The sequence below is a fragment of the Bos indicus x Bos taurus genome, chromosome 18, assembly GCF_003369695.1.
Source record: "Bos indicus x Bos taurus breed Angus x Brahman F1 hybrid chromosome 18, Bos_hybrid_MaternalHap_v2.0, whole genome shotgun sequence".
Taxonomy (NCBI): domain Eukaryota; kingdom Metazoa; phylum Chordata; class Mammalia; order Artiodactyla; family Bovidae; genus Bos; species Bos indicus x Bos taurus.
This window is the reverse complement of record NC_040093.1, coordinates 4,412,723-4,427,513: the sequence shown is the minus strand read 5'-3', so window position 1 is coordinate 4,427,513 and position 14,791 is coordinate 4,412,723. Positions and strand designations below refer to the sequence as shown.

The window sequence follows — 14,791 nt, the reverse complement described above, 5'->3', positions numbered from 1 at the left end:
AACCTCAAGTCGGTTTTGAAATCCTGGGCGATCTCCCTCACCAACCTCTGGAAAGGCAGTTTCCAGATCAGAAACTCAGTGGATTTCTGGTAACAACGGATTTCTCGAAGCGCCAACAGTCCCCGGCCTGTAGTGATGAGGTTTTTTTCACCCTGCCGGTAGAGGGGGCGCTTTTCCTGGCCACTTTGGTGGCCAGCTGCTTGTGGGGCGCTTTCCCACCTGTTGACTTAAGAGCAGTCTGCTTGTTTCGGGACCATTTTCTTTCACCTAAAACTCTGGACTCGAAGAAACACAAGCTGGAATCAAGATTGCCGGGAGAAATATCAATAACCTCAGATATGCAGATGACACCACCCTTATGGCAGAAAGTGAAGAGGAACTCAAAAGCCTCTTGATGAAAGTGGAGAGTGAAAAAGTTGGCTTAAAGCTCAACATTCAAAAAAGGAAGATCATGGCATCCGGTCCCATCACTTCATGGGAAATAGATGGGGAAACAGTGCAAACAGTGTCAGACTTTATTTTTCTGGGCTCCAAAATCACTACAGATGGTGACTGCAGCCATGAAATTAAAAGACACTTACTCCTTGGAAGGAAAGTTATGACCAACCTAGATAGCATATTCAAAAGCAGAGACATTACTTTGCCAACAAAGGTTCATCTAGTCAAGGGTATGGTTTTTCCTGTGGTCATGTATGGATGTGAGAGTTGGACTGTGAAGAAGGCTGAGCACCGAGGAATTGATGCTTTTGAACTGTGGTGTTGGAGAAGACTCTTGAGAGTCCCTTGGACTGCAAGGAGATCCAACCAGTCCATTCTGAAGGAGATCAGCCCTGGGATTTCTTTGGAAGGAATGATGCTAAAGCTGACACTCCAGTACTTTGGCCACCACATGTGAAGAGTTGACTCATTGGAAAAGACTCTGATGCTGGGAGGGATTGGGGGCAGGAGGAGAAGGGGACGACAGAGGATGAGATGCCTGGATGGCATCACTGACTCGATGGACGTGAGTCTGAGTGAACTCCGGGAGTTGGTGATGGACAGGGAGGCCTGGCGTGCTGCAATTCATGGGGTCGCAAAAGCTGGACACTACTGAGCGACTGATCTGATCTGAATGCCGAAGTTTTACGCAGCTTCTCCGACCAGCGCACCGCCGCTGCTGCCCAAAGAGCCGCAGTAGCTGAAACACAGGAAAAACTCCTTCCAATGAATGACCAAACCGCTCTGCACCTGAACGCTTGCTCTTAATCAAAATGTTAAACTTGGACTTTGGAATATCAGGGGTGGAAGCCCCCCTCACAATAACTGGTGGTCACTGGGTCAGCCTAGTCTTGCAGAGCAGTGTAGTGAGGAGACATTCCATGTCACAAAGCAGCAGAAAACACAGTCCTGTCATCTCTGATTCAGAATGAACGTTAGTCCCCCCTCCCTCCAGGCAGTTGGGAGGCCACTGTAGTTTGATGCTTTGACTGAGCTGGGCTAGAGTCTGTGCCTCCCCTCAAATGTCATCTCATTCTGCCCCAGAACAGAGTTCCTATTCCATGTCACTCTGCAAACAATGAAACAGAAAGTGTCCAGGTTTCAGGATCCTTGGTGAAGAAATTGCAGAGTCTGAGCACTCGGTTCAGCAAGCCCCTAAAAGAGTCACTTCACCCCTATCAAAGAGGGGAGGAAATGATGATGATAATTTGCCCTGTTTTGCAGGGGAAAGGAGAACAAAGATGAAATGTAGTTTCAGCAAAATCAGACAAGAAGGGGGTCGATTTCGATTAAAAAATCAGAATTCTTAGCCTTCCAACTTATACCAATTAAGGACCTATGATGTGCCGGGCTCTGTGTTGGAAACTTTTGCTTCTGTAGGGGCAGAAGACTTGGCTTTCTAGATTCTTCAGCTGGGCTAACAATTCAGTTGATATAAGACAGATGAACACAGTTAGTTTAATATGTACAGGAGCCCCATAAAATTTTTTGAGGCTCAAAGACTGTCAGACAGTTGAGGCTTATATGACAACCTGAGTTAAGAAGAAAGGGGTGGGGATCTGGGCCTTCAAATGGGAGGAAGACCATGCACAGAAGGATGAGAAGAGCAAGTGCCTGGTGAACAAATGTTTGCCCATTCCAAGCAGGTAAGTCTTTCTGAGATTAAAAAGTTCTCTGTGGTAAGAGCTCTCTTCCTGGCATAGGTCTCCGAATCTGCATTATTTTGAACAGTTAAGGGAGAGGTAAAGAGCTTCTCCTGAGTCTAATGGGTCTTAATTAACTTTAGCTCAAAACAATTTACTGGTCAAAGGGCACATTTGGGGAGACATAATCCACTCCGTCTCACTTCTTCTCAAGCAAACTTTCCAGTAACTTTGAGACAAATTAGAAGTCTTCTCTATGATTGTAGAAACCAAATCTCAGAGATGGAGAGCTTGCCCAGTGTGTCCTTTACCACCTGCTCCATCACTTCCTTACTCCATAGAACTGGACCCCAGTGCCAAGGGTGGATGGACATTCTTAACGGCTTTCTGTCTTCTTTCCTCAGCAGACTGTAGCCTCTTTAACTATGTCTAGTATGGTGCGTCAGTTTGTTCGCCAGTTTGGTCAGAAGCTCATCCGCAAGCTGCCGCTGGAACCCATAGATGAGTCTAAGAGACCCGTGGCTCATCTGAATACCCTAAACCTGGTGATCTGGGGTGTGGGTGGGATGCTGATGTCTGTCATGTACATTGTGACTGGTGGACTGGCCAAGTACGTAGCTGGACCAGCGATCATCATCTCGCTCTTGGTGGCTGCCCTGTATTCTATGTTATCTGGGCTCTACTACGCTGAATTTGGGGCCTGGGTACCACGCTCTGGTTCTGCATACCTCTACAGCTATGTCACGATGGGTCAACTCTATGCCTTCATCGCTGGCTGGAACTCCATACTTCCCGTAGTCACAGGTGAGACGATGGGCCAGCAATCTTGTGGGGCTCAAGACTGGGATGTTGGAGGATTGGGTTCTCAGTTATTCATGAGCACTTTATTCTTGACCTTGTGCAGGAAGGTTGATAATAGTGTCAGGAAGACCCTACAACTGCATTCAAGTTGATTCTATCCTGTGACCTTAAATGATGGACCATGAACCCAGAAGGAAAGGGAACCATAGGAAATGGTTGAGAGGGAGGCTTGTCCCACAGGCTCATCCCCTAACCATAGTGAAATCTTTGCTCAGTTGTTGCCTTCCTGGGATTTTCCTTTACTGCTTGATTTTAAATTCCATGCCTTATCCCAGCCCTCCAGTCCCACTTACGTGTTTTCTTTTCTTGTATAACATTGATCTGCTCCTAACGTATTAAAACACCTGACATTTTGGTGAATCATTTGGTTCTACTCTCCCCAACTCATGAAAAGAAACTCTTTGATATTTTGTATTTTGTAGCAGGTATTTGTATATACAGGAATTTGTGTATATTTAGGCTTTTTGTATATACAGGTATTTTGTCTGTGTTTTTAGATACTATGGCACATTAATTTTTGCTTTTCAATGAATGCTCCTTCTTCTGCCTCTGCAGCCACCGCCATCTCAGCCAGGGCCTCGAGTTATATCCTGGACAACCTGATTGGGAATCACATCTCTCAGGCATTACAGGAAACTTTCTCTCTGCACCTGCCTTACTCCCTGGCCACATATGCAGACTTTTTGCCCTGGGCCTGGTACTGCTGATGACAGGTGAGACACGGCTCAACAACAGGATGGGAAGAACAGGGTGTGGAGAGGGAGCTGGTGTAGGAAAGGCTTCACATGTTAGAATGGTGGAGGATTAGAAATAGAAAGAATGGTCTTGAAATAGAAGCTAAGACACAGACCATTGTTTTCCACCTTTGGCACTACTGACAATTTGGGCTTATCATTCTTTGGTTTGGTGGGGCAGGGGGGGGCTGTTCTGTGAATTTTAGTTTCTTTTTTAATCATTATTGAGTGCTGAGTGTCATCCTTGGCCTTTGCTCACTAGATACCAGTGACATCCACCCACCCCCAACTGTGGCAATCAGGGTGTCTCCAGACAGTGCCAATGTCCCTTGGGGAATAAAATTACCCCAAGCTGAGAATCATTTACTTAGACCAACTAGTCTTCCTTTGTACTGAGGCCAAAGATTTTTTTTTTTAATTGAGAGGAAATTCACATAGCATAAAATTAACCACTTTGTAATTTTTCCCAGCTTCACACTAATATAACTGACATACAACATTGTGTAAGATTAAGGTGTACATCTTGCTTTGTTAGACATGTATTCTGAGAAGATTGCCACAATAATTAACATCTTAAAGTGTACAATTCAGTAGCATTAGGCACATCTGTAATGTTGGGCAACCATCACCTCCATCTAGTTCCAAACATGTTCAACACCTCTGTACCCACTGAGCAGTTGTGTGTCTGTTTGTCCACCACCACCAACTGTCAGCCCTGAGCAACTATTTCTCTGCTTCCTGTTGTTGTTCAGTCACTAAGTCATATCCAACTCTTTGCAACCCCATGGATTATGTATGCCAAGCTCCTCTGTCCTCCGCTATCTTCTGGAGTTTGCTCAAATTTATGTTCATTGATCATTGATGATATCCAACCCTTTCATTCTCTGTCACCCTCTTCTCCTCCTGCCCTCAATCTTACCCAACATCAGAATCTTTTCCAATGAGTCAGTTCTGCTCATCAGGTGGCCAAAGTATTGGAGCTTCAGCATCAGTCCTTCCAATGAATATTCAGGGTTGATTTCCTTTAGGATTGATTGGTTTGTTCCCCTTGCTGTCCAAGGGACTCTCTAGCATAATTTTAAAGCATCAGTTCTTTGGTGCTCAGCTTTCTTATGGTCCAATTCTCACATCAGTACATGACTATTGAAAAAACCATAGCTTTGACTATACGGACCTTTGTAGGCAAAGTGATGTCTCTGCTCTTTAATATGCTGTCTAGGTTTGCCATAGCTTTCCTTCCAAGAAGCAAGTATCTTTTGATTTAATGGCTGCAGTCACCATCTGCAGTGGTTTTGCAGCCCCAAAAAAGAAAATCTGTCACTGCTTCCACTTTTCCCTCTTCTATTTGCCAGGAAGTGATGGGACCGGATTCTATGGTCTTAACTTTTTGAATATTGAGTTTTAAGCCAGCTTTTTCACTCTCCTCTTTCACTTTCAGCAAGAGGCTCTTTAGTTTCTGTTCATTTTCTGCCATTAGGGTGGTATCATCTGCATATCTGAGATTGTTGCTATTTCTCCTGGCAATCTTGATTCCAGCTTGTGCTTCATCCAGCTTGGCACTTTGCATGATGTACTACTGCATGTAAGTTAAATAAGCAGGGTGACAATATACAGCCTTGATGTACTCTTCTTCCAATTTGGAACCAGTCCATTATTCTATGTCTGGATCTGACTGTTGCTTCTTGACTTGCATAGATTTCTCAGGAGACAGGTAAATTGATCTGGTATTCTTATCTCTTTAAGAATTTTTCACAGTTTATTGTGATCCATACAGTCAAAGGCTTTAGTATAGTCAAATGAAGCAGAAGTATATGATTTACTGGTATTTCCCCCCGCTTTCTCTGTGATTCAATGAATTTTGGCAATTTGATCTCTGGTCCTTTGCATTTTCTTAACTCTGTTGTACATCTGAAAGTTCTTGGTTCCCATATTGCTGAAGCATAGCTTGAAGGATTTTGAGCATAACCTTGCTAATGTGTGAAATGAGTGCAATTGTACAGTAGTTTGAACATTCTTTGGCATTGCCCTTCTTTGGATTGGAATGAAAACTGATCTAGAAGTCCTGAAGCTACTGTTGAGTTTCCCAAGTTTGCTCACGCATCGAATACAGCACTTTCACAGCATCATCTTTTAGGATTTGAAATCGCTCAGCTGGAATTCCATCACCTCCACTAGCTTTGTTGTAGTATTGCTTCCTAGTGAAGTCGCTCAGTCGTGTCCAACTCTTTGCGACCCCATGGACTGTAGCCTACCGGGCTCCTCCGTCCACGGGATTTTCCAGGCAAGAATACTGGAATGGGGTGCCACTGCCTTCTCCAGGGGAACTTCCCAACCCAGGGATCGAACCCTGGTCTCCCACATTGTAGGCAGACGCTTTACCGTCTGAGCCACAAGGGAAGCCCATTGCTTCCTAAGACCCACTTAACTTCACACTCCAGGATGTCTCGTTCTAGGTGAATGACCACACCATCTTGGTTATCCAGGCCATTGAGACCTTTTTTGTATAGTTCTGGGTTTTCATGCCACCTCTTTTAATCTCTTCTGCTTCTGTTAGTTCCTTACCATTTCTGTCCTTTATCATGCCCATCCTTTCATGAAATGTTCCCTTAATATCCCCAGTTTTCTTGAAGAGATCTCTAGTCTTTCCCACTCTGCTGTTTTCCTCTATTTCTTTTCATTGTTCACTTAAGATGGCTTTCTTGTCTCTCCCTGCTATTCTCTGGAATTCTGCATCCAGTTGGTTATATCTTTCCCTTTCTCCTTTGTCTTTCACTTCTCATCTTCCCTCACCTATTTGTAAAGCCTCCTCAGACACCCATTTTGCCTTTCTGCATTTCTTTTCCTTGGGGATGGTTTTGGTCATTGCCTCCTGTACAGTGTTAGGAATCTCTGGCCTTAGTTCTTCAGGCAGTCTGCCTACTGGATCTAATCCCTTGAATCTATTTGTCACCTCCACTGTTTAATTATAATGGATTTTATTTAGGTCATACCTGAATGGTCTAGTAGTTTTCCCTACTTTCTTCAATTTAAGCTTGAATTTTGCATTAAGGAGCTGATGATCTGAGCCACAGTCAGCTCCAGGTCTTCTTTTGCTGACTATATAGAGCCTCTCCATCTTCAGCTACAAACAATATAATAAATCTGATTTCAGTATTGAACTTCTGATTATGTCCAAGTGAGGAGTCATCTCTTGTGTTGTTGAAAAAGGGTGTTTTCATGACCAGTGTATCTATAAATGTATCAATAGTTTGAGTGTTTCATATTACATCTTTCCCACAGGACTACTGCTTCTGGGAGCTCGTGAATTAATCCTGGTTATCAGAATATCCCAAGTTATCAACCTTTTGGTTCTCATTTTCATTATCGTCACTGGCTTCGTTAAGGGAGATCTGCATAACTGGAAGCTCACAGAACAGGACTACAAACTGAACACATCTGGATCCAGAGACATCTATGGTTTAGGAGGGTAATATTGGCCATAATATATGGTTGACGGGCATGCAGAGCTGGTATGGTGTGGACTAAAGATATCTGGGCTGATGGATCCAGATGAAGCAAGTCCTGGAGCCCAGGACTTGAGGTATGAAGGGAGAAGCTCAGTAGAGATGGCAGAACACACCTCACCTACATTCTTTCTCTTTCCTTCTCTCACCATAGCTTGGGCCCTCTGGGTTCTGGAGGGTTTGCACCTTTTGGCTTTGAAGGGATTCTCCAGGGAACAGCTACATGTTTCTACTTATTTTTTGGGTGTTGATGGCTTTGCCACTAAAGGTAACATGGTCACTGTGGGTCCCATCTGGGGTTTGGGAACAGACTGGCTGCCCCTGGCTTAGGGGAAACCTGTTTGTGGAGTGCAAAAAAAAGGGGGATTTTGTGATTTCACCTGACTGTGTTTTCCTGACCCAACACTTCTTCCCTTTTGGCAGGGGTAGAAGCTATAAATCCTCATCGTTCCATCCCCTGGAGCATCATGATCACGATCTTCATCTGCTTTTTGGCCTACTCCAATGTCTCAGCGGCACTCACCCTCATTGTGCCCTACTACCAGATTCAGCCTCACGACCTTTTGCCACAAAGCGTTCTCCACAGTTGGTGGCTCCCCGCCAGATATTTCGTGACTATTGGCACACTATGTGATCTTATATCCAGGTCAGTGCCATGGTTTTCTCCCTGTCTACTGTCAGATACTCAGATCTCCCAACCCTTAGAATTGGTAGTGAAGACAGGGAGACACCTTACGCTAAGCCGACAAGAGAGCAGAAGTCCCAGTCTGTCTGCTTCTCCACATCCTTACATGTTTCCATCTTCTCTTCCAGACTCCATGGTGCCGTGTTCAGAATGCCTCTTTTGATCTACACGATGGCACAGGACGGGCTCCTTTTCCGGGTACTTACCCGGATCCATGTCCGCACAGGCACCCGTATTGTGGCCATCATGTCTGCTGGAAATCTTGCAGGTTAAAAACAAAATTGAAACCCACCTTTAACTTACATTTTTCCAGCTGTTTCTCACTCCCTTCCCACCTTGTTTGTGCCCTCATTCTAGGAGTCATGGCATTACTATTCAAGTACACAGATCTTCTGGAGCTCGTGGCAGTCGGGACCCTGCTCATTTACTCCCTGGTGGCATTTTCTATTCTTGTGCTCAGGTGAGACCCCACTACACTTCAGTAGGGAGTCTTGGGGATTAGTTGGGAGGTAAGCATCTTCTGCCTTCATGCTATCGTCTAAAAGTCCTGCTTGGTTAAGACAGGACACATGGGGAATAGGCTGTGTGATGTTGGATGAGTAGGGGCTGCTGTTAATATTGCCTTAAAATCTCAAATTCAGGTACCAGCCAGACCAGAAATTAAGCAAGAATGAGAATACAGAGGAGGGACTTGAGATGCCTGGCCCTGATGAACATCCGTTGGACTCTGAACCTGAAGCAAGAAACTCAAACATTCAAAGAGTTTTAAACCATTTAAAGAGTCTGTGGTTCCCTATCAGCACCATCCCCACTAGGAAATCTGGCCAGATTGTCTACGGATGTGCCTCACTACTCGGTGAGCAGTGGGATTTCTCTTTGGTCATTTTCTGAAATTGACAGTATGGTGTTGGAGTGTGTATTTTGTCAACTGAGGAGTCTTGGTGATATGAGGTCCCTTGCTGAGGTGGGCAGCCTGGGGAGAGGTGTGGCCCAAGGTCTTGACATCTTCAGCTTCTGAAGGTGAACCTGTTCTCCTCCACCTTGACCCCTGTAGTTCTCCTGATGATAATATTGAGCCTGATCCTGGTCCAGTGGTCCAGTCAGGGGTTCTCTGGAGACTCCAAGTACACACCAGTGGCTGTGCTGCTGCTGCTGCTCATCATTGGAGTCATGGTCATCATCTGGAGGCAGCCCCAGAACCCCATTCCTCTTTATTTTAAGGTAAGTGACCTTATGTGCCTAAACTGTCCACCTGGAGTGAACCTGCTTCATGGTCTAAACATCCAGGGAGTGAGGGGAACTGCTAAAACCAATGGACTCTTCCTGATCCCCCTCAGTACTTTACATACACGGTCTGAGTAGGCACTGAATACACAGTCTGAAGGCTGGTCTTCTTGCCCACTTGGGGTAGAGTCTCTCATTCAGGCATCTGGGGTGTGTTCAGGGATGAACTGACTCTGCCCCACAGGTCCCTGCTCTGCCTCTCCTCCCACTGGTGAGCATCTTTGTGAACATTTACTTGATGATGCAGATAACTTCTGGGACCTGGGCCATATTTGGCATCTGGAATGTGGTTGGTAAGTGGCTTTCTGGCATAAAGGGACTTCTTGAGTGACAGATCCCAAACTGAGCTCCCCTAAGCTTCTTGACCACCATAGGAGGCCTATTGGATGTTTTTAACCAGGAAGAGTACCTGCTTATCCTTCTCATTTTCTCATTTCCTTACTAGGATTTCTCATATACTTTGGATACGGGATCCGACACAGCTTAGAGGAGAACGATGAGCACTAACCACCAGCATCCACCTCCCAGACTCTTGACAAAAACACCCGTACGGCTGACTCATCTTAACCACAGGTCACAGATGTTGTGTAGAATCCCTACATACACAGAAGGTGTCTTCTGCTACATGAACACTTTCAGCCTCTATGGAGTGTGAAGGTGTATGCATCTACAGCCCTGTCTTTATTGACAGTGGACAAAGTGACTTTAATGTTGTCTAATTTTTAAGTAAGCTTTTCAAAGCATGATATACATACAGAAAAACACATGCTTCTTAAGTGTGCAGCAATACCGATTTTCACAAAGAAAGTACAACAACATAATCAGCAGGAGAAAGAAAATGTTAACCTGGCACCTGAGAAACAACTCCTTGTTCCCATCTCCAGCATGAGCACAGAGCTGGCCACTTGAGGAGGAAACATAGGTAATCATATATTGTGTAAGATTTACACCTTAAATATTCGGTCATCAATAAGTTTGAAGTAAAAGATCACTTTTCATTCCAATCCCAAGAAGGGTAAGCCAAGGAGTGGTCAAACTACCATACAACAACACTCATTTCACAGCCTAGCAAGGTAATGCTCAAAATCCTAAGCTAGACTTCGGCAGTACATGAACTGAGAACTTCCAGATACAAGCTGGCTTTAGAAAAGGCAGACGAACCAGAGATCAAATTGCCTACGTTTGTTGGATCACAGAGAAAGCAAGAGAATTCAGGGGAAAAAGCAACTTCTGCTTCATTAACTATGCCAAAGCCTGTCACTGTATGGATCACAACAAACTGTGGAATATCCTTAAAGAGATGGGAATACCAGACCATCTCACCTGCTTTCTAGAAACCTGTATGCAGGTCAAGAAGCAACAGTTAGAATCGGACATGGAATGGTGGACTGGTTCAAAACTGGCAAGGGAGTATGTTAAGGCTGTATGGTGTTCTCGTCTTATTTAACTTCTATGCAGAGTACATCATGCCAAATACTGGGCTGGATGAATCATGAGCTGGGAACAAGATTGCCAGGAGAAGTATCAACAGCCTCAGATGATACCATCCTAATGACTGAAAGTGAAGAGGAAATAAACAGCCTCTTGATGAAGGTGAAAGAGGAGAGTGAAAAGCCTGGTTTAACATTCAAGACTCAAAAAAACTAAGGTCATAGCATCTGGTCCCATCACTTCATGGCAAATAGAAGAGGAAAAAGTGGAAGCAGTGCCAAGTTTTCTTTCCTTTGGCTCCAAAATCACTGCAGACAGTGACTATAGCCATGAAATTAAAAAATGCTTGTTCCTTGAAAAGAAACCTATGACAAACATAGACAGTGTATTAAAAAGCAGAGAGATTACTTTGCCAAAAAATGTCTGTCTAGTCAAAGTTACGGTTTTTCCAGTAGTCATGTACCGATGTGAGAGTTTGGCCATAAAGAAAGCTGAACACTGAAGAACTGATGCTTTTGAAAACTGTGGCACTGGCGAAGACCTTGACTGTCCCTTGTACTGCAAGGAGATCAAATCAGACAACCCTAAAGGAAATCAACCCTGAATATTCATTGGAAGGACTGATGCTGAAGTTGAAGCATCAATACTTTGGCCACATGATGTGCAGAGCTGACTCAATGGAAAAGACCCTGATTTTGGGAAAGACTGAGGGCAGGAGGAGAAGAAGGAACAGACAATGAGATGCTTAGATAGCATCACTGACTCAATGGACACCTCCAGGAGATAGTGGAGGATAGAGGAGCCTGGTGTGCTGCATTCCACGGGGTCACAAACTCTTGCACATGACTTAGCAACTGAGCAACCACAACATGACCCTGCAGGCATGCCCCTGAGATATTCCTGGTTTGATTCCAGACTACCATAGTGAAGAGAACTGGCAATAAAGAGAGTCACACAAATTCATTGGTTTCCCAGTGCATATGAACTTACATTCACACTACATTGTAGTCTATTCAGTGTGATATATATTCTGTCTAAAAAATGTACATACTTTAACCTAAAAGTATTTTATTGCTGAAAAATGCTAGCTGTCATCTTACAACCCAGAGTTGCCACAAACCCTCAGTTTGCAAAAACTGCAGCATCTGCAAAGCACAATAAAATGACATATGCTTGTACATGTGTATGTATATATTAAAAGATGTATAGTTAATGTGCACAAAAGATGTATATGTAATATATGTATTAAAGTATAGGTGTTCAGGTTCATTGTTGATCTAAAATCAATGTATCTAGTTATCTTGTAATACTATTTTCTGTATCTGTCACCTCTTGGTGTCTCTGTATGCTCTGCACATTCTAATATCCTCTTGACATATGGTATAGTCGTACTTTGTTAGGGCCCATCCTCATGACCTCATTTAAGCTTAATTAGCTCTTTAAGGCCCCCCACAAAACACAGTCACAATCTGAAGTCCTGGGGATCAGGACTTCAACATATGAATTTGAAAGAAGGGAGATGCGTTCACCTCTTCACACTTTGACCACCATTTGCTTCCCAGTGGCTAAAACAGTGTCAGGAATACCATAAGTGCTCAGTTATATTTGATGAGATATTTAATGAAAGAATCATATGTACATGTAATATTTTACGTGACCCAAGATGGGGAACTTTTTATGTACCAGTAATTATCAAAGGGAGACCACAGTATTTGTTTGGGAAAAATGATATTTTGTTAAATGACTTGGAACAGAAAATGAGACTTTAAGGCCATGTCTAATCTATGACTGGTCTTCCCTGGTGGCTCCATGGTAAAGAATCCACCTGCCAATGCAGGAGACACGTTCAATCCCTCGATTGGGAAGATCCCCTGGAGGAGGAGATAGCAACTGTTTCCAGTGTTCTTGCCTGGAAAATCCCATGGACAGAGGAGCCTGATGGGATACAGTCCAGGGGGTTGAAAAAGAGGCAGACACAACTTAGAGACTAAACAACAACAATGTCTATAGCTGGTGCTGGATAGATCATTTCACAGGAGAGAAAAATGCAGAGGGAAATTGGGAAGAGGAGAGTGAAGAGAGGGGTGAGAAGGTGGTGAAGGGTTCTGTGAGATGAGAACCTCTTCCTTTGATCTGATCTCACTTTCACATGAAAATCATGAAGTGATTGATGTAGGTGGGCATCTCATGGAAACAAAGATTTTTAAAATGATTATTCTTGGTGTAGATTGATGACGGGGGAAAACAGCTGGCAGAAGAAGGAGAAAGAACAAATCATTAGTGTGTTATTGCATGAATCTGTTATTTCAATGGGTGGTTCCCACAGATTGCAGGAAGTCAATGAGTGGTTGGGAGCAGGGCAAGAAGGTGAGGAAGGGGTTTGAGAGATGACTGAGGGTCTGCTGTCTTTCCAGGGATAGGGATACAACATGGAAACCCTCCAGACGTCACACATTCCTCTCCTCCAACCCCATGCCTCCCCACTTTACTGGCCATGTGAACCTGGAAACATCACCTAACCTTCCTTGTAACTGTCTAAAGGCTTGGCAAAGAAGTGGAGAAATAAGACACAGGATGAGTGCTTATATAACCTATGTAAGATGGGAATTTCAGAGCTGAGGTGTCTGGCTCTGTTGATGGAAAATTAAATAACACTCAAGTAAGAAAAAGAAAAGAGAATTTTGGTTATTTCTGTAACATTCATATTTTTAAGATAATATCCTGAAATGTGACATAATTTACCAGGACATATCAGGCTTTTAGGAATTTCATATAATTTTTAGAACACATATTAATAACACTTATCCTTCCAATATAACCTAAGAAGGTTTATCATCACTTGTTTGACATGTGTATGCTTAGTCACTTAGTCATTCCAGACAAGTCACTTCAGTCACTTCAGTCAGTCATGTCTGACTTTTGAGACCCAACAGACTATAGCCCTACATGCTCCTCTGTCCATGGGATTCTCCTGGCAAGGATACTGGAGTGGGTTGCCCTGCTCTCTTCCAGGGGATCTGCTGATGGTTCCCACGTAATTATATGTGCCAGTATGCCTAATTGTAATGAGGTCAGTATCATTCCTTGAGATGTTTTAGGAGCTCTCTGAAAAATCCCCAGAATAACTAGAGGTCAAAAAATATTTCATTTGGGGCTTCTTTGGTGGCTCAGTGGTAAATCTGCCTGCCAAGGCAGGAGACATGGGTTCTGACACGGGCAGATTCTCATGTGTGAAAGCACTTGCAGAAGGTCAGCTTTCCTGCAAAGAGATTCTGGCACTCCAAAAAAAATAAAAACAATTCTGGTCAAAGCAAAGATGGAGCTGAGGGAATCTTTCCCCTGCCCTCCACAAGGAAACATCCCCCCACAGAAAAGGGGAGTGATGAGTGAGTGCTCAGCTACCCTAGTTCTGCAGGACATCACAGCAGACACCTGAGAAGGACATCCACAACAGCACCAGAGACCTGAGACAGGACCTCCGTGAGGAGGGAGAGGAAAAATATTTGGAAAGATGCAGATAAACATGTCAAAGGGCATGAAAGGGGTTGCTTTTCTCAGGGAGTCCAACTGCATGCCTCTGGGAGCACCACACTGGAAAATCTCTCTGCTGTGTCCACAGGAACCCTCAGTACCCCGAGTGCTGGTTCCACACCTCCCCACACTCTTTGGGGGCTCCTTGTGGGACCCTCCCCCTGCAATGTCCTGGGGATCTCAGGTAGACTAAAAGCAGGTTCAAAAACCCAGTCCCCGCTCTGGGCGAGGGTGCCCGCAGACTGGAGCTCTAGAGCCACCTTCTGGAAATCCAGAGACAGGTTTCCAGGAGGCAGCCTGGTGGGTTGTCAGAGTCAGAGAGACAGAAAAGCTTCAGAATTCTCCCACAAGGCCTCCCTGGTGGTTCAGTGGTTAAGAATCCGCCTGCCAAGGCAGAGGACCCAGGTTCAGTCCCCTGTCTGGGAGGACCCCATATGCCACGGGGCAACTAAGCCCACATACCACAACCTCTGCAGCCTGTGCTCTGCAGCAAGAGAAGCCACCCAAGGAGAAGCCCGTGCACCGCAACTAGGGAAAGACTGTGCAGTAACCAAGATCCAGGGCAGACACACTTCATCAATTAATTTAAGATTATTAAAAAGGATTATCCCACAAGAGGAACAGAAAGAGTGAAATAAGTGT

General features: G+C 44.4%; 1 protein-coding gene across 1 annotated transcript; it reads left to right on the top strand.

Moving 5' to 3' along the window:
• The first annotated feature begins 1,064 nt into the window (after positions 1-1,064).
• Positions 1,065-10,248, top strand: LOC113876029 (cationic amino acid transporter 3-like). The gene is given in 13 exon segments (XM_027514826.1): positions 1,065-2,924; positions 3,537-3,659; positions 3,662-3,694; positions 6,995-7,181; positions 7,373-7,454; positions 7,456-7,486; positions 7,642-7,864; positions 8,032-8,171; positions 8,261-8,363; positions 8,545-8,759; positions 8,958-9,124; positions 9,372-9,480; positions 9,633-10,248. Coding segments are annotated over 13 exon segments (1,854 nt in total). The 5' UTR covers positions 1,065-2,545; the 3' UTR covers positions 9,695-10,248.
• The last annotated feature ends 4,543 nt before the right edge of the window (positions 10,249-14,791 follow it).